This window comes from Ailuropoda melanoleuca, chromosome 14 (genome assembly GCF_002007445.2).
Source record: "Ailuropoda melanoleuca isolate Jingjing chromosome 14, ASM200744v2, whole genome shotgun sequence".
NCBI lineage: Eukaryota > Metazoa > Chordata > Mammalia > Carnivora > Ursidae > Ailuropoda > Ailuropoda melanoleuca.
This window is the reverse complement of record NC_048231.1, coordinates 26,903,697-26,927,568: the sequence shown is the minus strand read 5'-3', so window position 1 is coordinate 26,927,568 and position 23,872 is coordinate 26,903,697. Positions and strand designations below refer to the sequence as shown.

The following is a 23,872-nucleotide window of genomic DNA, read 5'->3' as shown; positions in this document are numbered from 1 at the left end:
AATTTATTAATATTTTTTAAAAATTTAAACAAAATTTTATTTATTTATTTGAGAGAGCACGTGCTCGAGTGCACAAGTGGGGAGGGGCAGAGGGAGAGGGAGAAGCAGACTCCGCACTGAGTGGGGGAGCCCAACCCCACCTGGGCTCCATGGGCTCCATCCCATCGATCCCAGGACCCTGAGATGGTGACCTGAGCTGGAGGTAGGTGCTTAACTGACTGAGTCACCCTGGCGCCCCATATTCAGTGATTTTTTTTTAAAGTAAACTTCTTTTTTGTATTGAAATATTAAGTCATATTTAGACCCCCAAGTTATTCAGGAATTTACCTGTGTTTGTATTAGAAGTTTTCATATTTCACATTTAGAGCTCTGTCCATTTGTAGTTTATGTGTGGTGTGAAGCATAAATCTAAAATTTGATCTTTTCCCAAATAGTTATCCAGATGTCTCCACGTTTCAAAAGTTCCATACTTACCCCAGTAATTTGAGGCACCATTTTCACAGTGATTTTTTTTTTTTTAAGTTCAATTTAACGAATACATATTGAGTACGTACTGCAGTTTGGACATTGCACTTGGAAAGTACAAAGAGGAAAAAGACTTGGCCTCTGCCCTTGAATTTGAGGGCTGACTTCAGATTTCTAAGAGTAGAGCCATTTTCTAGAGACAACAGACTACTATCAGACTTTATCAGTAACTTTGCATTAAAAGGCAAGATCTCTCATCTTTCTCAAGAGACCATATGATTTTAATCACACTTTTCACGTTGGAAAAATGAGAAATTTGCTGTGGGTGATGTGCAGATGAGATACCCAGAAATGCTGCTCCTTGAAGACAAAGACAGTCTTTACTTTCAAAACTCATCTGAAATTTGAGAACTGAGAGGCACTCCTTTTCTTGTTTATCTCAAGCCCTAGACCGCAGGAGCAAGGGAAGCTGAACACATGATTACTTGTCTCATAACTGCTATTTTCTTTTATCTCACCTCTTGAGCAGATCTGACTCCTGCGTCCAGCTGTCCATAGATCTCTCTTCCTCCGTTTATATTTAATTGCCTTTTTATTAGAAGCTTTCTTTTCTAATGGTTTCCTGAACATAGATTAGAAATTTGAAACAAGAGATATTTTTCTGTGTAAGGAATTACTTTGATATAGGAACTAATAAGAACTAGTGATGTAAACTGGGGATGAGAACTTTTTTCTGTCAAATATTCTGTGTTTCCTCTTCTATAGAGATCACAAAGTATACAAATACTTGTGATGTGCCTTTCAAATACAGGTGCAATGGTGTGTTACAGGATGATGTATGCTGGGTTCTGGTTTCAGCTTCTCAGTTTCTTGTGTATGGTATTTTCCTCTATTTTCACCCTGGTACTTCCTTTCTAGTTGCATTATTACGTGTATGTTATATACACATCACAGATACAAAATCTCAGAATTGGTAGGGAGCTTAACATTCATTTTCTTTATCATCTGTGGCTTGCATCCACTGATGCTCAAATTCTGGCTTAAAAGATTGTATTAGAAGGGATGGATCAGCATGAGTTCTGGGAAGGTAAATCTATGGAACCCGCATAGTTCCTGACTTGTATCATAGAATGGTGGTGGTGGTAGAGAAGATACAGTTCAGACATGTGCTGTACCTACTGGGAAAAGAAGAAATGGAAGAAAAAATGACCCATATGTAGGGAGCTATATAACTTATCATCCAAGCTAGAACACTTTTGAGGGCGAAAGGGGGTACTATTAATAATTATACTAGAACAATAGACAAGCTGGGACTGTTCCTGGCAAACCAAAATAGATCTACAGTAATTTAAGAGGAGAAAAAGCAAGCATGGCTACTGTCTATTCAGAATGCAGGGATAGCAGAAGGACCTGACAACTTCCTTCTTGGGACTGCACAGATAACTTTTCTTCCTAGTGTAACTGTGATCCTGAAACTTAAATTTAGGTTTGTAGTTAAGGGGCAAAACAACCTGACTCCAAATAGGACCCTGAAGATAAAGACTTGTGTGTCCAATAGCTTTTGGGTCTTCTCTTTGCCATTTTGGGTCTCCAGGGCTTGTGCAGACCCTGTAAACCAATTCCATGGGTCTACAAAGAGAGATTCTGGGATGAGAAATGCTTTCTCTACAGCCACTCAGTCTCTTCAGTTTGCTCTGATAAGAAGAAAATCAGAAATCTCAGACTGACGCTGAATGTGGCAAAACCCCACGAACACAACTTTCCTACCAGTTTAGGGTTATCTGCCTGGAACCATGTCAACCGGCAACGGAGGGTAGCTGATGAAGCTGAAAGCTAAATAAACATGGTGGTTACCAGAATGGAGAACCTCGGCCACTAACGTTTGCCAAGTGTGTAGTGCATTCAGCGCATATTTACTGAGGGCCTATTACCCTGTATTTCGTTTAATCACATGTTCCCCTCTGGCTGCTCCTGTTTTATCTTCCACAAAAGGAAACTCAGGCTCAGAAAGCTGAAAGACTCAACCAGGGCCACACCTGAACTGAGACCTAGTTAAGGGCTGCAAGCTGGGTCTTCTTTCTTGCTTTGCCACAGACCGGCACGTGGTAAATGCTCTCTGAGATGCTGAGGGAAGTTCAATTCCCTAAGGCGGCCTTGGACATCCACCTCCCCTTCGTTAACAGATGAGGCGGGAAGAAAAGCAGGGAAGCGAGTACACTTGAAGGCCCCACCCCGACAAAGTCAGGACCAGAAAAAGCTCGCTCTGCTACTCCACAACACTACTGCGGCTGCGTCGGCGACCTGTCGCCCGCACTCAAGATGGCGGCTTCGTCGTCAGCGCCCTATTGCCCTTCCCCATCATGGCGGCGGCCGGACCCGCCTCCCTGCGCCGGAGTCATGTGACCCACACAATGGCTGAGCGCCTACTCCAGGCTTCCCGGCAACGCCGAGGGAAAGCCATGACGGCCGCCGCGGGTTTGGCGGGCCGCGCCGCGGTGCCCCTACTACTGTGCGCGCTGCTGGTGCCCGGCGGCGCGTACGTGCTGGACGACTCCGACGGGCTGGGCCGGGAGTTCGATGGCATCGGCGCGGTTAGCGGCGGCGGGGTGAGCGGCGGGCGGTGGGATGCGCGGGCGTTGCTAGGGGGCGTCCCACAAACCCCCGCGGCGCAGCCCCGCGTTTCAATGCGCTCCAGTCGCGGTCTCGCTCCTGGCGGGGGCCCCTCGGCCAGAGGTCGCGGCACCTGTAGTGTTGGAAGCGGCACTTGCTCGTTTTAGGTGAACCTGTAGAGGCATTTCGTTTTAGTAGAGGAGGATGCGGAGGTCCACGGAATAAGTGACAGGTGTAGATAGTGACAAGGCTGGGGCTCGTACTCTCACCCCGGGCAATGGAGCTTGGGCTCTCTTTGCCGCAGAGAGGGCATTCCTGAGGGTCGCTCCAGAAATGGCCAGGGAGCCGGCGGAGCATTTCTCTTTCCAAAAAGATGCCCCACTGCGGGTCGGAAAGTCGGAAGCCCGGGATCACTAGTGTAGGGTGAGATTGGCTAACTTCAGAGGGGCCAATACGTTTTTGTTTGGAGGTGTGACAGGTGCCTCAAAGCCTCTTTAGGAAGGTAAGAGGCCAGTCTGGGACTGTTTTGTTTTTTTAATTGTTTTTGTTTGTTTGTTTTAATGGCAGGCTATGCTACTATCAACTGGTAGTCTAGGTTGTTTACTTTTGGGGGGCTGTTTCTTGGGAGTCATCAAGGCCCAAGGTGGGGTGAATTGCCCACCGGAAAGGGTAGTGCCTCCGTTTCTCATTGATGGCTCTTTTTGTGTGCAGGGAGTGGGGCACATTGGGTCAACAGCCAAGGGGGCTCGCCGCCTTTTGGGTGTATAAGAATCACCTGGTATGCTTGTTAAAATGCGCTCCCCATTCTGATTATAGTTCTGGATTGGGGCCTGAGAATCTGCATTTTAACAAATACACCATTTGATTCTCAGTATACTAAGTAGTGAGAGACCTTATTCTTTTAAGTATACTTAATTTCAGAATAGTTTTAGATTTCAGAAAAGTTTCCAAGGTAATACAGAGTTCTCATAGACCCTGCAGCCATTTTTCTGTTATCAGCATCCCACATTGGTATGGTACATTTGTCACAACCAGTATTGATAGCATATGAAAATCCACGCTTCTTATTTCCGTAGTAGTTACCTAATGCCCATTTTCTGTTCCAGGATCCCTTCCAGAATACAAACTGCATTTAACTGGCATGCCTTAGTCCTCTCTTGGCTGTGGCAGTTGCGATGAATGAGTTCATGTTACGTGGGCATTCCATAAGATTTACGTGATGGGAGACAAGAGGGCCATTCCAGCTTTGTGTAAAATTGTGTGGGCACAGCTGGTAATTGTCTGAGTTTCCTGGTCATGCTGACAGGTGGCCTCTAGGCCTGGGAGCTTTCTTTAGTAGCATAATTCTTCTTGGCTGTAACAAAATTTACTTGCTTCTATCACATGTCCTCTGTAACATTTTTCCTGTCTTTGTTATCCCCTTCCATTGTACCCCAAATTACAACTAGAGCTGATTTTATTTGATGTTGAGGCCTAACTCTTGAATGGGTGGTTTGTTGGGTTGAGTCAGATGGAGCTTGTATATTCAGATGCATTTCAGAACTAGCTTGACTGCTTGTTTGCTGAATGGATGTTTTGTGCTGATCTCAGTCTACTGATAGCCAGTGTTATGGCTGGACTGGCCCTAGTGGCTCTATTATGATTGTAAGATGTCCTCAGCAATAACCATCAGGAAACTTTAAAAAAAAAAAAAGGCTTATTACTCACTGATCTTGGCAAGCACATGGCACACCTGGGGCCACAGAGCACTGTTGTGGGTTGGGGCGGGGAGGTGGGGGGAGAGAGCACTAGAGAGAACAGTGTGGGAGCCCCTGGGGTCCTGCTTTATCGCAAGCTCACTCATTGTTTGGATTTAAAATTCAGGGGGAATTTAAAGTGCTGGAAGAGAAAAATCAAGCAGCCTAAATGGTCAGTTTCCAAAATCAACCAAGATCTTTAAAATAGAGAAGGCTGGGGTCTTCCCTCCGGGCAGCGTGGCTGGTTATCTAGGTGTGTGGCTGGAAATGTGTTTCCGTGAAATAGCTATCTTTGAAGTGGATGCTTCTTTGAAGAGTCTGCCCTCAGGCTCTTGCTTTGCAAAACAGAAAAAAGAACTGGGTTTACACTATAGTCCACCTTGATGCTGAGGCATTGGTCAGTGGTGACCGTGGATAGCTGATAGGTTAAAAGCCAGGGGTAGGGTACGTTGTAACCCAGAAAGTACACATCTAAGTAGGATTATATAGCACTTCGATAATGATTATACAGACAGTAGTCTGAAATCCAGTCTGTCGTCACTGTCCCAAGCTTTAAGAGTCCTGCCATGAAACCAGGTCAGTGATCCTGGGGCTCAGGAACGTGTTCAAAGATTTGGGTAACTTTGTGAAATATTTAAACATCCTTGGCCATCTCATGTAAGTAGGTCTGATCAAATAGGCTTTTCTAAGTGTGCTTTGCTGGATTTTTTTTCACAAGGAATCTCAGATTGGACTCTAAAAGTCTCTCAGTGCTGGGCAGTCAAGCCAAGGATTTGCCTTCAGACTTCATCTACAATACCTGTAGATTTGGGTGAATTCCTCTCTTCGCAAGGTCCCCCAAATATCCTGATGTTTTTGGGCTTCCCAAGAAGTGGCCTCCTTACTTACCTGGTGAGGCTGCCAGGAACACTTAAAGGCTTAAAGATAGCCCTGTTAAATACCTGATGGGAGTTGATTATAATGCAGTTGGCAAGAAACTTTGGTTATTTCTGTGGCATATAACATTTCAGATAATAGCTAGAATTTTAAGTGACAGGATCATACCAGGACATAGCAGATGTCTAGGAATTTCATATGATTTCTGGAACACTTACATCAATCTCACATACCCATACAAATTTAACCTAAAGAAGGTTTCTCATTACTTATTTGACAATGCTTTCCATGTAGTTTAACATCTCTCTTTTTATAAGGAGAAAGAACACATCATTTGAGATGTTCCAGGACCCCTGGGAAAATCCCACAGTTAGTTCAAGGTTTAAAAAGACTTCATTTAGAATTTGATTCTGGGAAATGTGTCAGGAATTTCAAAAGGTTTTAAAACACTTGATTACATTGGATCATAGATTCCTGGGAAATATGAGTAATCCATTTAAACTTTCACCAGAATTACAGTTAAAGACTTCATAGGCAAATTCAGAAAGCTACATAGTTTATTAAAAAAAAAAAAAAAAAACTTTAGCTCTTTAAATAGAGAAGATTTGTTTTCTTAAGTATCAAGGGCATGATAAAGACAACTTGAAACACAGGAAATTATTTTGTAAAATACAGAATCTTTATTTCCTAGGCAGATTACTTAAAAGGCAATGGAAAACCTTGCACAGTCATCAAGAATAGACCAGTAGTCCAAGAAAACTGTCCTTTTAGTAGATGAAAGAAAATTAAGCTTTAGTTTTCATAAATATACTATTAAAGCTTTTTAAAAAATCTTTATAATAAATTATTTCATTTTTAGCCAGCTTGTCTACACAAGATAAAATCTCACTCCCTCTCTTTTTTCTTTCTTTCTCCTACTTTCTGTATCCATTCAGTTTGTCTACTTTAGAATATTACTTTCATTTGCCTTAACAAGAATGCATCTTCATACCCATACCTTAGCTAAAATACGTCCTACTGTCCTTGCCTAGAGTTGTCTTATTTCTTGTACTTTTAATTACATATGTTAGCATTCTTAACTCTTAGGAACCTTAATTTCTAGTGAAAACTAGTGAGTAAGCAGTTGTGAGCTGTTTGTTAGCATTCTGTATATTGGCAAATTTATGAATACATTTCATAATTTCTACAGGCATATGCCTCTTTTAAAAAAAGTAGTAAGTTTTTCAGTATAGCACAGGACAAGGTTACTAACAGATCCAGATGTCTTTAGCTTCTCTGTTACAAGAAACCAAAAGTAGACAAACCTGTGTTCAGTAATTAATGTTTCAATATTGTATACTTGGCAGTGATCTATATATGTAATGAATTTCCATCAATTGAACTTGGCAAAACTCTAAGGTTTCAAGTTACCAAAGAGATTTGGGTAATGTTTTAAGTACACATACCATAAAACACAATTCTTGTTGAAAAGTGGATGCCTTGGCAATCAAAGTTAAGTCATATTTGCATTACAAAAAGAAAAAGCCAACTGTTGTGGCTTACAGGAGAATGGATGACCCGGTCTGTAGGTGATCTGACCTGCTTTGTGTGTGGGGGTGGGGGCTGTTCAAGTGGGGAGAGACAAACCTTTTCCTTAACCCAACTTACTCATCTTGATTTTTATGCTTTTATTTTCTGATGTTGCCACCTTCCTCGTAGGTGCTAGATCATATTTTGGGGTAACCTGGACTAATGGGTCAATGTGTGTGTGTTCCACTACAGTCATTCTTCTTTTCATTTTTGTGGTTTAAACCTACAGTAGACTCATCTGTTCTAGTATCTTTACTTGTGACATTAAATCCAATATTTGAACTTGCTGAAAAATGGAAGTCTTCGTTATTTTAGATTTATTAACTCAGTTTAAGATTATTAAAATGAGTTTAAGATTATTAAAATGTTGCATAACTCGGAGTAGGATACTCTTATCTATTCGATAGTGTCCCTGTGTATACAGTGTGTTCCTCAGAAGCTTAATGAATATTGATTGAAGGAAAATGGTTACAACAGTACATTTGCACATCACTCTAGATTTCTGTGCCGAGTTCCTGGTACGTAGCACAGTTTGTGGTAGTAGTTTGGAATGTTCTCACTTGATCTTCCAATCTGATAGGGAAGGCAGTATGGGGCAGTAGTTAAGAATGTGGGTTTAGGAACAGATTGTAAGGGGTCCATTTTGGGCCCTGCCATTCACCGTACGGCCACGGGAAGGTTAATTAACCTCCCAGTGTCTCAGTTTCTTTTCTGGGGAGACCTTGAAACCTGGTGGGAGCATCGTGAGGATAGATGTAGCGTGCCTAGGATGGCATCTGGCACATGATTATTTTGGTTAATATCATCCTGTTTCGTTGATTAGGAAGGAGGAAGTTACATGAAAAAATTTGGGTATCAAATGTCTGCCATTTATTGAGAACTTACTGTGTGTCAGCTCTTGTGCTAAGGCTTCTTGGTGGGCTGGTTAGAAGCAGCCCAGACCTTTTTCAGGGAGTGTGACTGGTAATTTGTTATTCCTTGATGGTGCAGTTCAACATTTGGCTGTACTACTCTGAACTGACTATTGCCATTGACTAATGCTTTTGCATTGAGAATGACATCGACTTGCAATAGCATCAGGATGTGGTGTGTTTGCTTAAAGTCGGCACTGTCTGTGTTAAGGATAGGATTGCATAGAGGCAAAATAACTGCCAAACAACCAAACACACTGTTCCAATGACATAATTCAGGGCCGGAAGCATTGTTTCCCTTTGATCAAGGATGGGTTATTGTGTGTATATACGCTGTTCATTCACTTAAAGAGTGCCTACTTTAATATTTGAGCCTCCGCCAGTCTGTAAGCTCTTTGAGAACAGTGACTGTATTTTTAAAAATGATTTGTACAATGCCTGTCATTTATTTAGAGCTTACTGTGTGCCATCTACTGTGCTATGTCCTTCACATACATCTTATTTTAGCCTTAGAACGGCTAAAGGAGTTCTTAGGAGTAAGGTAGCCAACAGATTGCCCTTGGTCACATAGCTTGTAAATGGTGCAATCAGGATGCAAGCTCCTTTTGACTCAGATCCTCCTATATTATGTTGCCTGTGCCAGTGCAACAAACAATACCCTAAAAGATACTAAATGTTTACTGAATAAGAATAGGGACTTGAGTAAGACATGGTCCTTGCCCTCGAGGAACTCAGAGGTGAGACAGAGAAGTACGGCAATGAGGAAGGTGGAGGATTAGAAGAGTTACAGTAGAGATGTAGACCCAAAGCCAGAGGAGTCCACAGGAGACCGTCTACATCAGACCAGTGGGGAGAGAGCAGGAGGGGTCCTTCCTGAAGAGGATGAATTGGAGTTGGCCAAATGAGGGTGTGGAATGCACTCCAGACAGAAGAAAGAGAAAAAGTAGTTTGATATATCTAGATAGAAGGTGTGAGAGTGGTACTGGGTAAAGTGTCAGAGTTAGGATCCAAATAGTTAAGAGATTTGGGTATAAAACTGAGCAATTTGAACTTTATCCTGAAAGCTCTTGGCAGAGGGCAGGTCTTGGCGGGGTTTAAACAAAGTACTTTCATGGTTGTGTTTGTGTTTTGGGAAGATTAATGTGGCAAGGAGTGTTCTAGAATACAAGGAGGCGAACGGGAGGCCCGGAGACCATTTAGGCTATTCTAATGATTGAGGGGGCCTGGATGAAGGAAGTAGGGTTGAAGTAAGGAGATGGATTTGAGAGATACTAAGGAGGTCTTTGTGACTGAAGATGGATAGGACTTGGTGAAAGTTTATGGTTTAGGCAGATGGTGTTCTTTACTAAGATAACACATGCAGGAGAAGGAATAGACTTAGGAAAAAGTGCCACGTTTGATTGGGGATATGTTGAACTTGAAGGGATGAGAGGGGAGCTCCATGGGTCTGCGTGTCAGTGGCAGGGCTGGGAAGATTGTGGGTGTGTGAGAGAGATAGGTAAGGGTGCCACTGGAACGTCAGTGGTAGCATATGTGAGAGTCCAGAACAGAACATTGAGCCCCACAAAAGTCAGGTATCTTGCACTTGGTGTCAGTGCTTTGAACCTAGGGCCTGTCTGGCTTCCAAGTCTAGGGACATGCCACTGTTTCATGTTAAAACCTATTTGTTTTATCCCCCTTGTGTATATTGCTCCCCAGAAGATAGCTTATTGGTCCACTGTTGGTTTGTGATTTCTTTGTTGAAGTAGTCATTGGCCATGGGTTAGGTGTGACCAGGTGTTCTCTGCACCTTCCACCTCTCTTTTCACCCATTCTGATGCCAGCCTTGGGTGAGGTTTCTTCAGTACAGTTTGGCCTGGGATCATTGTATGGTCATTCCTAATAGTAACGGCACTTATAAATCTCTAGTAAAGAAGAGGGGAATAGTGATTCCTTTCAGCATTGCTGCTTGTAATAATTTCTTGCAAGATGTTGAAGGGGAAAATGACCTGATATTCATCCTTACCATCCTTGCCCCCAGGTGTTGTGGTTGACAGATGGTCTTAAGATAGAGAACATAATTTTCATTTCTTCTAATAACCACTCTCTGAGTTAAGGTCCTCAAGACAAGTCTGTAATCATGACGTTCATCAGTAGACTTAGCTTACCTCCCAGCCAGCCTTCATCTCAGTAGAAGAGAAAACTGCTGTGGCTTGAAACCTGTGTTTTAGCCATTGGACAAACAACAGGCCTGTTTGCCCAAAGATGGGCAAAACATAGGCAGGTAAACAGATAACCTGGGAAATGACTTTCCACCACTCAGCTTTGCCCAAGAGTTGGCTAAACATGGGCATGCCGGGTGGCGTGCCTCAGCACTATGAAAACATGTTCATGACTGGATTTGTTTTTTTCATACTTTCGAACTTTTTTTTTAGGCAACCTCCCGACTTCTAGTAAATTATCCAGAGCCCTATCGTTCTCAAATATTGGATTATCTCTTTAAGGTAATGAGAAAATAATTACTTAATGGCATCTGTGGTATTTTTGAAACTATGGTGAATTTTAGTGGTAGAATTGATCGCCTTCACAATTCTAGCTTTAAAAAAAAAAAAACGGCAAATTGCTTTTGGAATAAGTTGCTATTTATTTGAAATTGGTTTTCTCATCTGTAATTGTCTTCATGTGCTTTGTCCTTCATGCAGTGAATCGCAGTGTTAATACTCCTACTTCTTTCCCCAGCCAAACTTCGGTGCCTCTTTGCATATTCTGAAAGTCGAAATAGGTGGTGATGGGCAGACAACAGGTAGGAGATTTGGGAAATGGGATTGTTTCCCTTCAACGTTTTAATCTATACTTAAATTTAAGGACTGTGAATCAGAATATAAATGATACTAACATTTTTGATGTTGATTATGCTTATAGATTGTTTCTTATAGTTCCTTTTTTAGTCTATTAAAAATATATCAAAATACTCATTTTTTTCTCATAAAAATAGCATTTGGACTTTAGATTGTTTATTTAGTTGGATTTATCAGTAGTAAACAAACCCAGAGTTTTAAAAAAAGAACTATATTCACTAGATAGAGCATATAGACGGTTCGAAATTTTTATTGAGAAGTTCAAAAAAGAAACCTTAACGTAGAAAACATGTAAAATGTTATTATGTTATTAGCTTTAAATAAAATGATGTGGCAAACATATAAGTCATCAGTATTTCAGAGGTACAGCTTTTTCCTCTTTTAAAAACAAAATTATTTTTAACCATTAAATTTTCAATCTTCACTGTCATCCTTTTGATTGACTTTGTGTGGTCCATGTAGTCAATCAATGTACAGGAAGAAGAAAAGTCTCTCGGTGATAATGCAGCTTTTTATTTACTGGCCAGATTCCATTATAGTGAACTTTATAGCATTGTCTGTATGTCCGTGTTCCTATTGGTGACTTGGGAGTAATTTTTGTTAAGGAGATATGTCTGTGTGGTGGCATTAGTGTTTAATTAATACTGAAAGAAAAAAATGCAAATCAAAAACAAAAGAAACCTCTGTAACACAAACTTCCCCCAAGCTACCATAAGAGGACATGTATTTTATTGTCCACTCCTTTTATGCAGAATTGGTAATGGCTGGCCATCTACATTTGCTGAAGCAAAATTAAAGGTCGAGATACAGAAGCCAGTAGTTCTTGTGAATCTGATGTTTATCTTTAAGAAGAAAAGGGCAAGACCCGTCTCCTTGTGAGGTCCTTCCTAACAAGGGCAGATGTTTGTGAAATGTGGTAACACATGAGGACTGATATCAGCCATCTACCTTGACATGCCAGGGAGGTTAGGATAGAATTTTCTTATAGAGAGGATATGCAGATGTACACTCTTTCTTTTTTTCTCTTAAAGCTCTGTTGTCTTGGTATAACAGGGCATGTTATAGGCTCAAGGCCTGGGGTATGAGAATGGGAGCCCGGAGGTTCACATCTAGCATTGAAAAGCCAGAAGTTGAGATGATCTGAACCCAGTGTCAAACATAGGGATTTGAAAACCCCAGAAAGACCAGACCAAAGCTCAAGAGAATGTAGTCCAAGGACTTTTCAGTATGTGAATTGGTAACACTTCTCTCAACGCTGCTTATAATAGAAAGTTGTGGTTTTGTTTTTCAAGACCTTTTTGATACTTAGAATAATGAAAAAACATGAAATAGTACGCTTTGATCATTCATCTTCAAATTATATAAGATCATTCTTATTTGGCCCACGTCAGGATTGGAACCAGAATATGCCTTCTCCAAAATGTGTGCATGTATAAGGGAGAGTGGCCCTATGAAACACCATTAATGGGGCGGTTTCCTTTCTCTTCTGCTCTCTCCCATGCAGATGGTACTGAACCCTCCCACATGCACTATGCATTAGATGAGAATTATTTCCGAGGATATGAGTGGTGGTTAATGAAGGAAGCTAAGAAGCGGAACCCTAATATTACACTCATGGGTAAGAAGTGAAGTTTGCTGTGCTTTTGCAATCTGTTTAACGTTCGAAGTCTGAATTCTGTATGTGGAGTCACTGTTAATACTGAAGTACTAATAATGTTGTTAATACTACAGTTATCTTACCAGCAGCAAAGCATGTGCCAGGCTTGATCCTTTCTTTGCCCTTATGTATTATGTCCGCTTTTTATATGTAAGACCTCTTCCCATTTTATAGAAGCAGTAGAGGCTTAGGTTATGCCACTGACTTAAGTTCAGATATTTAGTAAATGGCAAAATCAGATATAGAACCTAATTCCACTCTGGTTGTTTTTGGGATTGCTAAACTATTATCCTCAACAAAATTTCGTATCAAAATTTATTAAAGGGCAATACTATCTAGAAAATTGTATATTAGGTGCAGTCGTATATACCAATTATTTGTAAAATTATGTATTACATGCAGTAGTAGACCCCATTTCTAGAAGAGGTACACATAAAAGTGTTTGTTTTGAACCTCAGCAACGTGGTGGTCACTGTTCTAGGCATTGGTGATGTGGAACAATCCAGCCCCTAATTCCCGCCCTTGTGGATCTTAAGTTGTAGTGGCAGGATCATTGGATTTCTCAAGTAGGACTACTCAAGTGTTCCATTCCACAGTTCTCATGTAGCAGTGCACAGACCTGTAAGATACTGCAAACATACCCAGTGATGGCATACAGTCATCATTTGAAATGAATTTGATTTTTTGAAACAGGCTTCCACATCCAGTCTCTGTGAGATCAGTGAGATCCATTTTTATAAGCTTGATTTCAGATTATTTTAAAGATCATTTTCAACAATCAAATTAAAGGACAAGCATAAGTTTTTCTAAATTGAAAAATGAGGAGTTAGTGTGTTCTTTCGAAATAGTCTTTTGTAAGAGATTCCAGAAATGTTTGGAGCAGTAAAAAAAAAAAAAAAAAAAAAAAAAAAAAACAAANAGCATCATTGACTTCAGCGCATACTCACCCATTGGGCTGCTTTCAAGGTTAGTTCTCATTTAAATGTAGAAAATCTGGCACATTAACAAAGACTTACACATGCTGGGCCTTTAGAATGTATTTGGCATTTCATTGTTCTAAAATGTTCCAGTATTTTAATGTCACATTTCTTATGGGGTACACACTTAGGTATTTCTCCTGAGTTTAGAAAAATAAGCATTTTGTTCTTTTGTTCATTTTGATTTTTTTCAGTGGTGAACTAGATTGGTGATATATACTAATAGTTGAGGAACTTAACTGGTGAGTTTATTTTGATATCGTAGTAACAGACTTAGGATTTAGAATTGTAATTAGTGCTTCTCTAGGATTCTCATTTTCTTTTTTTTCTTTTCTTTTTTTTTATTTTTTAAGATTTTATTTATTTATTTGGCAGAGAGAGATAGCCAGCGAGAGAGGGAACACAAGCAGGGGGAGTGGGAGAGGAAGAAGCAGGCTCCTAGTGGAGGAGCCTGATGTGGGGCTCGATCCCAGAACGCTGGGATCACGCCCTGAGCCGAAGGCAGACGCTTAACGACTGTGCCACCCAGGGGCCCCCTCTCATTTTCTTACTTAAAAAAAATAATTAGGGTGCTGGGAGAAGGTGGGTTATTTGATCTAAATCATACCACAAAGGCATATTTTCCTGTTGAGTCATTGGCATTTATACTGATATGATGACAAACTAGTTTTGTTGAATTTGAGTTTGTGACTAATTAGTATTTTAAGGAGCCTTAAGTTTTAAGAAGTTGTACTAGTGAATGAGGAATTTGTATTATACTTAACCTGTAGGAATGGTTAGGTATAAGCCTTTCAGAATTCTTCGATTTGACTTCAGAGGAAAGAAATTGAATATTAAATATCCCTATAGCAGGCAGTGGGCAGGTTAAGTTAAATTGCATGTTACATTTCTTTCTGTTGGTAAGTATCTTTGAGAGCTGTTTGTTTTTATTTCTTTTTCTTGAAAGAGCATTTGGAATTATGGAAGCTGATTCTAGGGATCAGTAAGGAGTTGCTTCATAAACTGGAAGGGATTTTGAGAATTTGTGCATGGTATATAATCTTTAGTAAGATCGGGATTGGCTTTTTGCTTAGCTTGTGTTCTTGGTTTCTTTTGCCTTGTTTCTAATGGTGCCAGCACTGGTATACCCACTCCGCCTTTACCTTTTCCTTGCTGCAGGGTTGCCTTGGTCGTTCCCTGGATGGCTAGGAAAACATTTCAATTGGCCTTATGTGAATCTTCAGCTGACTGCCTACTATGTCATGACCTGGATTGTGGGCGCGAAGCATTATCATGATTTGGATATTGATTATATTGGGGTTAGTGATATATTTAAAACTTGATTAACTTAGGACATTTATTTGTAATTTCTTAAAGTAATTTGATTCTGTGGCATTTTGTTGACTAACCATTTGTTTCATGAGACTAATTTGTTCTATTGGCATCTGATAACAAATTAACTACATGTGACCTTTTATTCCTCCTCTTTGCCCATCCAAATTCTAACCCCTTTTCAAAACTACTAAGTGTATAATACCTTCTTTAACTACCTCTTTTTTTTTTTTAATTTTGATTTTGGTATCACCCCAGCTCACGTTCTCCTTCTTAAAAGCTTTCCCTAGTTTCTCTAGTCATACAAGAAACTATATTTACCATACAGTTTAATGATTAATCTCATTTTGCTCTATGAGTCTTCTATTGTCCTAAACCAGGGGGTGGCAAAGTTTTTCTTAGTGTGTCAGAGAGTAAATATTTTAGGTTTTGTGGGTCAAAAGGCAGTATTAAGGATATTATGTAGGTAATTATATAGCCATTTAAAATGTAGCCATTTAAAACTGTAAAAACCATTTTTAACTCTCGGGTTGTAAAAAATACAAATGGTGGGTGGGCTGGATTTGGCAGGCTGGCTATAATCTGCCTACCCTATAATCTGCCTACCCTTATCTTAAACTGTTATTTAACACCTTTTAATGATTGATAAAATGTAAAAATAATGTCTTTCCAACTAGTCTGGTGGCAGGCTGGGCATGTACCTCACAGAGCCTCACACATACACACAGTGGTCTCTGTACATGTTTGCTTATTAATATGCCATCTGTCAGAACTGATTTTAAAAGCATTCATGCAATTGGCAAGAAATTATTGAGCTCCTGCTATGTTGCAGGCACTGTGACTATTATGTTCTAGGGATACCAAGATGAATAAGCCCTTAAGGAGTGTTAGTGAGAGAGACAGAAACTGGACAGGAGGAGAGAGGACATGAGGATGGGCCAAGGGCTATAAGGAGCCAGAAGCAAGAATATACTTGTTTTTTGTTATCTTTCTGCAAATTATAATAAAAAATTAGTTTGTATTTGAGAACTTTCAGATGTCAGGGTATTTTTAACCTGTAGTGAAACTAAATATAGGTTTGGATCTAAATAGCATTTTATTTTGGTGAAGTCACACTTAGAAAATGTTTCTGGTAAAGAATGGGTAGTCCACATCTCTTTTAGACTCATAGGCTGTGGTGAGGAGCCGCTCTGATAAGAAGTACTTTCCTGTATCACTAGAGTAAAATGAGTTATAGTGCCTAGACTATAGGCCTTCTCTGTTGTTAATATTTTTCTCAGCTGCAAAATGAATGTCATGGAAATTCTCTTTCAGTTCTAAAACCTCATCTCTCCGATTCTAAACCAACGAGAGCTATGCATCTTCCTTTTATCTATCCTCATTAAGAATTTGCCTTTGTGATGTAGCACGTCATGTGGGCTAAAAAAAATTACTTCTACAGTATACTTATTAATACTTGGCTTTAGGTGTGCTGGTAAGATCTTGTAAGATTTATCATAACTCTCTCCCCATGTCTGCTGGGTCTTCGGGGTCTAATAGAGTCCCTGGCACACATTACATTGTCAATGGTGGTTAAATGATTGAAGGAATATTCCAGTTTTGGAAATCTTTGGAAGGGGGCATCTGGGTGGCTCAGTCAGTTAAGCGTCAGACTCTTGATTTCAGCTCACGTCGTGATCTCAGGGTCATGGGATTGAGCCCCATGTCAGTCTCCATGCTCAGTGGGGAGTCTGCTGAGGATTTCTCTCCCTCCCCCTCTCCCTCTGCTTGCCCTCTCTCTTTCTCTAAAATAAATTAAAATTAAAAAAGAAAAAGAAATCACTGGAATAAGTGACTATTTAAAAATACCCGCCAGGGGCGCCTGGGTGGCATAGCGGTTAAGCGTCTGCCTTCGGCTCAGGGCATGATCCCAGCGTCATGGGATCGAGCCCCACATCAGGCTCCTCCGCTATGAGCCTGCTTCTTCCTCTCCCACTCCCCCTGCTTGTGTTCCCTGTCTCGCTAGCTGTCTCTATCTCTGTCAAATAAATAAATAAAATCTTAAAAAAAAAAAACCCGCCAAATATTCAAGGCTTTACAAGATAAAGTTATGTTGTTTTCTAAATATCTATAAATTCAAGAACGGGACATTCCATAAATTAAGAAACATTGCTTTTTAGATGATATGAAAGATGACGAGAGCAGTGGCTCTCTCATTAATGGAAATGTCTACTTTCTGACCTTTAACTTTCAATTCAGACTGTTTGACTTTCTGTTTTGCAGATTTGGAATGAGAGGTCATTTGACATCAATTATATCAAGGTCTGTACAACTTTAAAATCTTTTTGTCTTAAAGTTATTAGTAAATGATCCCCTTATGGTTCCATGGAAATTAGTGATAGGAACACTGTTTTTACAGCACAGATACTTGTTTTGCTAGTTGTGACATAAAATTCAAGCAAAAGCTTAATCCTATTTAAATTCCTGATTAAAGCATAGGGAATTCCTTGTGAACGCCAAATTTCCTTTGTCTGAAGACTTGTGTCGAATTTTCCTATTTTAAAATTCATTATTTGTGGAATTATGACAATCATTATAAAAACAACTGCATCATGTTAGGCTTTTAGGACTTAAAGAAATGTAGCTTTTTTTTTTTTTTTTTCCCGTTGTCAACTGAGAGAAGGAGGCAAACCTAAAAAAGAACAAAGACCTTTAGTTGGGGTGTCGGAATTGCCACTTGGGGAGCACAGATTCTGGAGTAACCAAAAAAGTGTCCTGCTTGGTGGGGAGGGCAAGGGGTTTTTATGACCAAGAAGGAAGGGCTAATTCATAAGGTAGATAAAGAAGAGAAAAGAGAACACTGCTAATTTGGGGCTGACCAATTGAGCCATTTCTGATAACTCTCTCTTTGATTATTCTGTTGGTGCTATCACAAACAAAACTGTCCCTGGAAGGTATCAATTAACTTTACTATCCTCATATGATCTGACTGTCTGTTGTTCTGTTGAAATGTTGTGAGTAATTACCTGTAAAACTGTTGCCACTTTGGGGCCAGGTCAAGAGTTCACCCACTGGAAAGGAAATTGGAGCTTGAAAATGGAGTCTCTTCTGGCCAGAAATTTTATACAGTTCCACATCTTATATCAAAATTTCTCATATATAGTCTCATTGTTATTTTCTTTGGAATGCCTGTTATATTGGAATGTTCTAGATGTTTCTATCTGTGATTAGCAAATGGGTAGCAACTAACCTTTGCCAAGTGTGTGTTTTGGGGCTGCTTTTCCTAGTTATTTATCTCCGTTTCATTCTCACTAGCTCCCTTATTAGGTAATTACTATTATTGCTGTTTTTTAGGAAAGGAAAAACTGAGAATAATAGCTCCTCTGTCACTGGGAAACTAATGGCAGTTTAACTTTTCAGATGGAGGTAGTCTCTGGTTTACTTTCCAGTTCTATTTGTCCTGTGTTTCCTCCAAAAAACCTAGTTTTGTGGTTATATTTTGTTTTCGGTTTTTTAAAAAATTTCTTTACGTGTCTTATGTTTTTCAGCAGGTAATGTCCACTAAATTTCTTTCATTTATTTATTCATTTATTCCATCAGCAAGCATTGACTCAACACTGGGTTTGTCAGGCATTCCATACATGCTTAGAAGACAAGGACACAAAATACTCTTGCTGCCTAGAAGGAGTTCACATTTGAGGCCTATAGAGTCCCGGATGGACAACTAAAATATCCGTTATAATTTCTGTAGCAGAATAATGCCCATGCAGGGTTGTCAGAAGGTACAAAGCGGAGATGATGCTTTTCCCTGGGTGGATTAGGGAATGCTGTTAGAGAAGGTGACATGTGGGTGGACTCTTCAAGGTGGGATGGATAGGAACTCCCCTGGTTGCTAGGGCAGGGGCAGGACACTGCCAAGAAATGATGATTGAGAGTAAAGGGATTTGGGAGAAGAGCAAGGGTAAAAGACGGAGTAGACAAGTGGGGACTCTGAGCCTCGAGTAGGCCTCTGTGATCACCGGGGGAATGAATGGCAAACTTTAATCTGTAGCTGTGGGGTTTGATGGGGTGGCTTGCAGCCAGGGCCATGTAAGTCAGGGTCACCTCCAGGCTGCAGGCATTATCAGTGAAGTGGTGAGAATGTGGTGGAGGGGGTGTTGTGGGGCTGTGGGAGGTGGGGCAGTGGAGCTAGTATAAGATGGAAGCACAGGGTTGTTCGTGGAAAGTTGTGGCTTCTGTGAGCACAGGGCTGATGAGAGCAGCAGGAGCCCAGAGTGGAAGTCACGCTCGTGCATGTATTCTCTGTGACCCTGCAGTTGGGGGCGGCTTCATGGCAGGGTTCCAGTAGTGAAGGTGAAGAAATTTTTTATCTACCCAGATTTGACATTTCACAGCTTATGTTTTTCCTTGCGATTATACATGTGCCTCTCTAGTTGTGTTCATTTTATTTGAAGGAAGCATTGGAAACATTAGAATCTGGTTTCCTTTTTCTTTTAAACTAATGATCTCCAGCTATGGTGGTAGTTTATTTTTTTTTTTAATATTACGAGTCTGTTGTTGATTCCGTTAAAGTCAGAGGCAGAATCCCTCTAAAGCATTTTTACCTCTTGGTTTTTTTTCTTTTTACATTCCCATGAAGTAGGTTATCTTAACGATAATGCTTTATATTTTCCATAGGAGGCACATTTCTATCGAGAAATAATATTGATATTATTATCCAGGATGCTGATTTTCGAAGATACTTCAGCTATTGTGGTTGTAATTCAACAGCTGAAAACTCATTTGTAAACTTTCCTGCATTCTGTTTCTCTCTCTAAAAGGTGTTAAGAAGAATGTTGAACTATCAAGGTCTCGATCGAGTGAAAATCATAGCGAGTGACAATCTCTGGGAGCCTATTTCTGCTTCTATGTTGCTTGACTCTGAGCTCATGGCGGTGATTGATGTTATAGGGTAAGGAAGGTTTTGCTTTGAAAGCTTAACAGTTTCTAATTGCTTGCTTTCGATACTTGACTGTACCTTTATTTTTGCTTTTCCTTCCCACTTGGTTGCATTTTCAGAGGGAGCTTTCTTGTATTTCCTTGACTAACGCATATGTGAGTGATGTTTCATTCCTTTCTCTTTGAAATGTACGTACAGTTGACCCTTGAACAGCACAGGTAGGAACTGTGCCAGTCCACTCTGTGTGGAATTTTTATGATACTGTAAATGTATTTTCTCTTCCTTGTGATTTTCTTAATAGCATTTTCTTTTCTCTAGCTTCCTTTATTGTAAGAATACAGTGTATAATACATAGAACATACAAAATATGTGTTAATTGTTTATGTTATTGGTTTTCTGGTCAATAGGCTATTAGTAGTTAAGTTTTTGGGGAGACCAAGATTATATTTGGATTTCCAGATGTCCATGGTTGAGGGGGTTGGCATGTTGTTCAAGGGTCAGCTGTACTTTGGGATCTTTCTATGACAAATGTATCGGTACTTTTCAGAAATTGTGTTAACGTTTGGAGTAATGAAACATGGCTTTGTTTTGATTAAGGGACAGAGTAGTATTTAAATTTTAGAAATTACAAGAGGCAGACTTCCTGTGGTTGGGAGTTCTTCCATGAATGAACACTTATGTAAATGACACTGCTGATCACTGACCATGGCTCTTGTCATGTTTCCTTAGCAGGCTGGCTTTGACCCTGCTCTTCAGTCCAGCTCTGCCAGTCAGTCCTCTGACTTGGCCTTGGCCTTCCTGAGTTCTAGTAATTTTTTTCTTATTTTTTTCCAGTTTTATTGAGAAATAATTGATACACATCACTGTATAAGTTTAAGGTGTACAGCATGATGATTTGATTTACATATATGTGAGATACTTACCATGATAGGTTTAGTTAACATCCATCATCTCATATACATACAGTCAAAAGAAAAGGAAAAATAATCTCTCCTTATGATGAGAGGTCTTAGGATTTACTTTTTTTTTTTTAAAGATTTTATTTATTTATTTGACAGAGAGAGATAGCTAGAGGGAACACAAGCAAGGGGAGTGTGAGAGGGAGAAGAAGCCTGAGCAGGGAGCCGGATGCGGGGCTCGATCCCAGGACCCTGGGATCATGACCTGAGCCGAAGGTAGACGCTTAGGGTTGAGCCACCCAGACGCCCCAAGGATCTGCTTTCTTAACGACTTTACTATGTGTCACACAGCCGTGTTAATTATAGTTGTAATTAATTATAGTCCTCATGCTGTACATTATATCCCTGGTACTTATTTATCTTATAACTGGAATTTTGTGCCTTTTGACCACCTTCCTCCAATTCCCCCTTCTTCTACCCCTCACCTAGCAGTATTTTTTTAAGTGTATTTGAATTCAAGTGATAACATGTATAAGCATTTGAAAAATAGAATACACATGTATGTGGAATGTATTCTTTATTCAGTGTGAAGACTGCTTGATCTACATGTGTCTTTTTTTTTTTTTAATGAAGTATCTTGAATGTACACGAACTAGGCAGAATAATATCATGACTCTCCATGTGCCTGTCACTCAGCCTCCATGATTATGCCCCATGGCTAGTTCTCCATCCACATCTTGTCCATTCTGTTAACTGAAACTGGGTTTGCCTCTTGGCGCATGTAGGGCCAAAAGACACAGCCAGGCCAAAGAATAAAAAAATAAGGGTTTTACTTGCAACAAGTAAAGGAGAGCACCGGGAATGTTTCCCAAAGCAGTGTCTCCTCAAAAAACAAAACTGGGGAAGTTTTAGGTGAAGGGGCTTTCGCAATGGGGATGGGGACAGAAGTCATCTTAAAGTGACAGAGTCCAAGTCACAAGGGTCAGCATCATCAGTTCCTGGTATTTGAGTGCTCAAAATGGTTCAGATCCTACAAAGATAGCTCAAGAATGTGCGTCAGGTCAGTCTTTATTTTTGAACCAGCCCTGGAAGATTTACCACTGATGTATTGTCCCTGATATGATTAGGTTATCTCCTGGCCTGATAGTGGCTGTTTGTACTTAGATTTTTTTGGTTCCCTTAAAATTGTTATCTACTGGGATCTATTGTTCTGCAGTTTCAACATACCTCAGGAAGTTCTGCAAAAAATGTGCTTTGGGCAAGTAGTGCCAGTCAGGCATAATTGACAAGATGGCTGGGGGCCTAAGATGACTTTTCGCATGTCGAGAAAGCTTGTCTTGTTTCTTTTTCCAGGGACTCCTAGCTCTTTCTGCTTACAGTTTCTCTTCTTCCTCGCACATTATTCTGAAGCAAATCCCACACATTATGTTATTTCTTCCATAAGAATTTTACCATGCATCTTTAAAGATAAGAATTCTTTTTCTTTTTACCATGAACAATACATTATTACATCTAAACATGTAACAGTTTTTTGATATCAAATATTTGTTACTCTTATTTTATAGTTTTAATTGAATCTGGACCCAATTTAGATTCATACATTGTGATTGGCTGGTATTTAAGTCTCTTCTGATTTTTTTGGTTCCTGCCCCATCTTTGTTTTGTTTTGTTTTGAAGATTTTATTTATTTATTTGACACAGAGAGAGAGAGAGAGTACAAGCAGGGGGAGTGGCAGAGAGAGGGAGAAGCAGGCTCCCGCTGAGCAGAGAGCCCGATGTGGGGCTTGATCCCAGGACCGTGAGATTATGACCTGAGCCGAAGGCAGGCGCTGAACCAACTGAGCCACCCGGGCGCCCAGCTGCCCCCTCTTTTTATTCCCTTTCATTTGTCAAAGAAACTGGAGTGTTTGTCCTTTGAAGTGTCTCACAGTCTGGGACTTAATAGTTCCATCCTTGCAGTTTGGTTTAACCTGCCCGTCTGCCCTGTTTCTTGCTGGAAATTGACATGAGGCATGATTAGGTTAGCTTTAGGTTTAATTATTTATTTGTTTATTTATTCATTTATTTATGGCAAGAAAAGTAAGTTGTATGTAAGTATTTCATACATTGAAATTAGAATATAATTTTTGCCTTTATTTTTAAAACTTTCATAAGTAACTCAAGTCTTGAGGGGGAAAACAAAGTTGTATTGATTTTGAATATATTTGGCTAGGAAAAAATATTTGAATGAAGGTATGGGTTTTGTTGTGTCTTCATGAAGTTGTTGGATGTTTAATTCGTTTATGTTATTGATACGGGCATCTCATGCAGCAAATACTCCTTTGAGTGCTGCTTTAGCTCTTTTATTTCCTCATTTCATCACACTGTGGTCATTTAATGATGAACGTATTTAAATTTTTTTTTTTCAAAAACTTTCCCAGGAGCTTCTTTTTGTCTTATTATATTAGAATATATTTTTTATCAGGATATAAGGGTTGAGTGTGTATTATCTACCTTAGTGATTGCATTGTTTAGGTATTCTGTATCCTGATTATTTCGTTCACTTGACCTGTCCAGGGTTTCCCAGAGCGTTAGTTTCCTCTCACTGGTGGGTTTCAGTTTCATGCAGTTTATGCTTTTGAAAGTTCCTCTGTGTTATGTCACAGGTATTAATGTCTTATCTTTTTTTTTTAATATTTTATTTATTTATTTGACATGACAGAGACAGCCAGTGAGAGAGGGAACAGAAGCAGGGGGAGTGGGAAAGGAAGAAGCAGGCTCCCAGTGGAGGAGCCTGACATGGGGCTCGATCCCAGAACGCTGGGATCACGCCCTGAGCCGAAGGCAGACGCTTAACGACTGTGCCACCCAGGTGCCCCTAATGTCTTGTCTTCTTTTCTTTGTAACTGTTGACATTAGAAAATATCATTCTTTGGGGTGCTGGCTCAGGAGGAAGAACATGTGACTCTTGATCTTAGGGTCATGAGTTTGAGCCCCACATTGGTTGTAGAGATGACAAAAAAAAAACCCTGAAAAAAAAGAAAGAAAATGTCATTCTTTGCATCATTATGCTTCTTGGTATGAATTTTGCTTTGTCTGTGATTAAGGAAGAGATCACTGTTTTCTT

The 23,872-nt window shown here is 40.0% G+C and overlaps 1 protein-coding gene across 4 annotated transcripts in view; it reads left to right on the top strand.

The window, feature by feature from the left end:
- Positions 1-2,860: 2,860 nt before the first annotated feature.
- The window catches only part of GALC (galactosylceramidase), a 58,827-nt gene continuing 37,815 nt past the window's right edge, over positions 2,861-23,872 (top strand). For 2 of the 4 annotated variants that reach the window (XR_004620171.1, XM_002926916.4), the window contains exons 1-7: positions 2,861-3,071; positions 10,582-10,650; positions 10,886-10,949; positions 12,509-12,622; positions 14,797-14,936; positions 17,212-17,250; positions 19,749-19,879. Coding sequence is in view for 3 of the 4 variants with exons in the window: in XM_002926916.4 (XP_002926962.2) it covers positions 2,877-3,071; positions 10,582-10,650; positions 10,886-10,949; positions 12,509-12,622; positions 14,797-14,936; positions 17,212-17,250; positions 19,749-19,879 (752 nt within the window). In the remaining variant the exon portion in view is untranslated. Of the gene's footprint in view, positions 3,072-3,128; positions 3,578-10,581; positions 10,651-10,885; positions 10,950-12,508; positions 12,623-14,796; positions 14,937-17,211; positions 17,251-19,748; positions 19,880-23,872 lie in introns of those variants that run through there. The other 2 variants (XM_034642383.1, XM_034642384.1) reach the window with 2 other exon arrangements.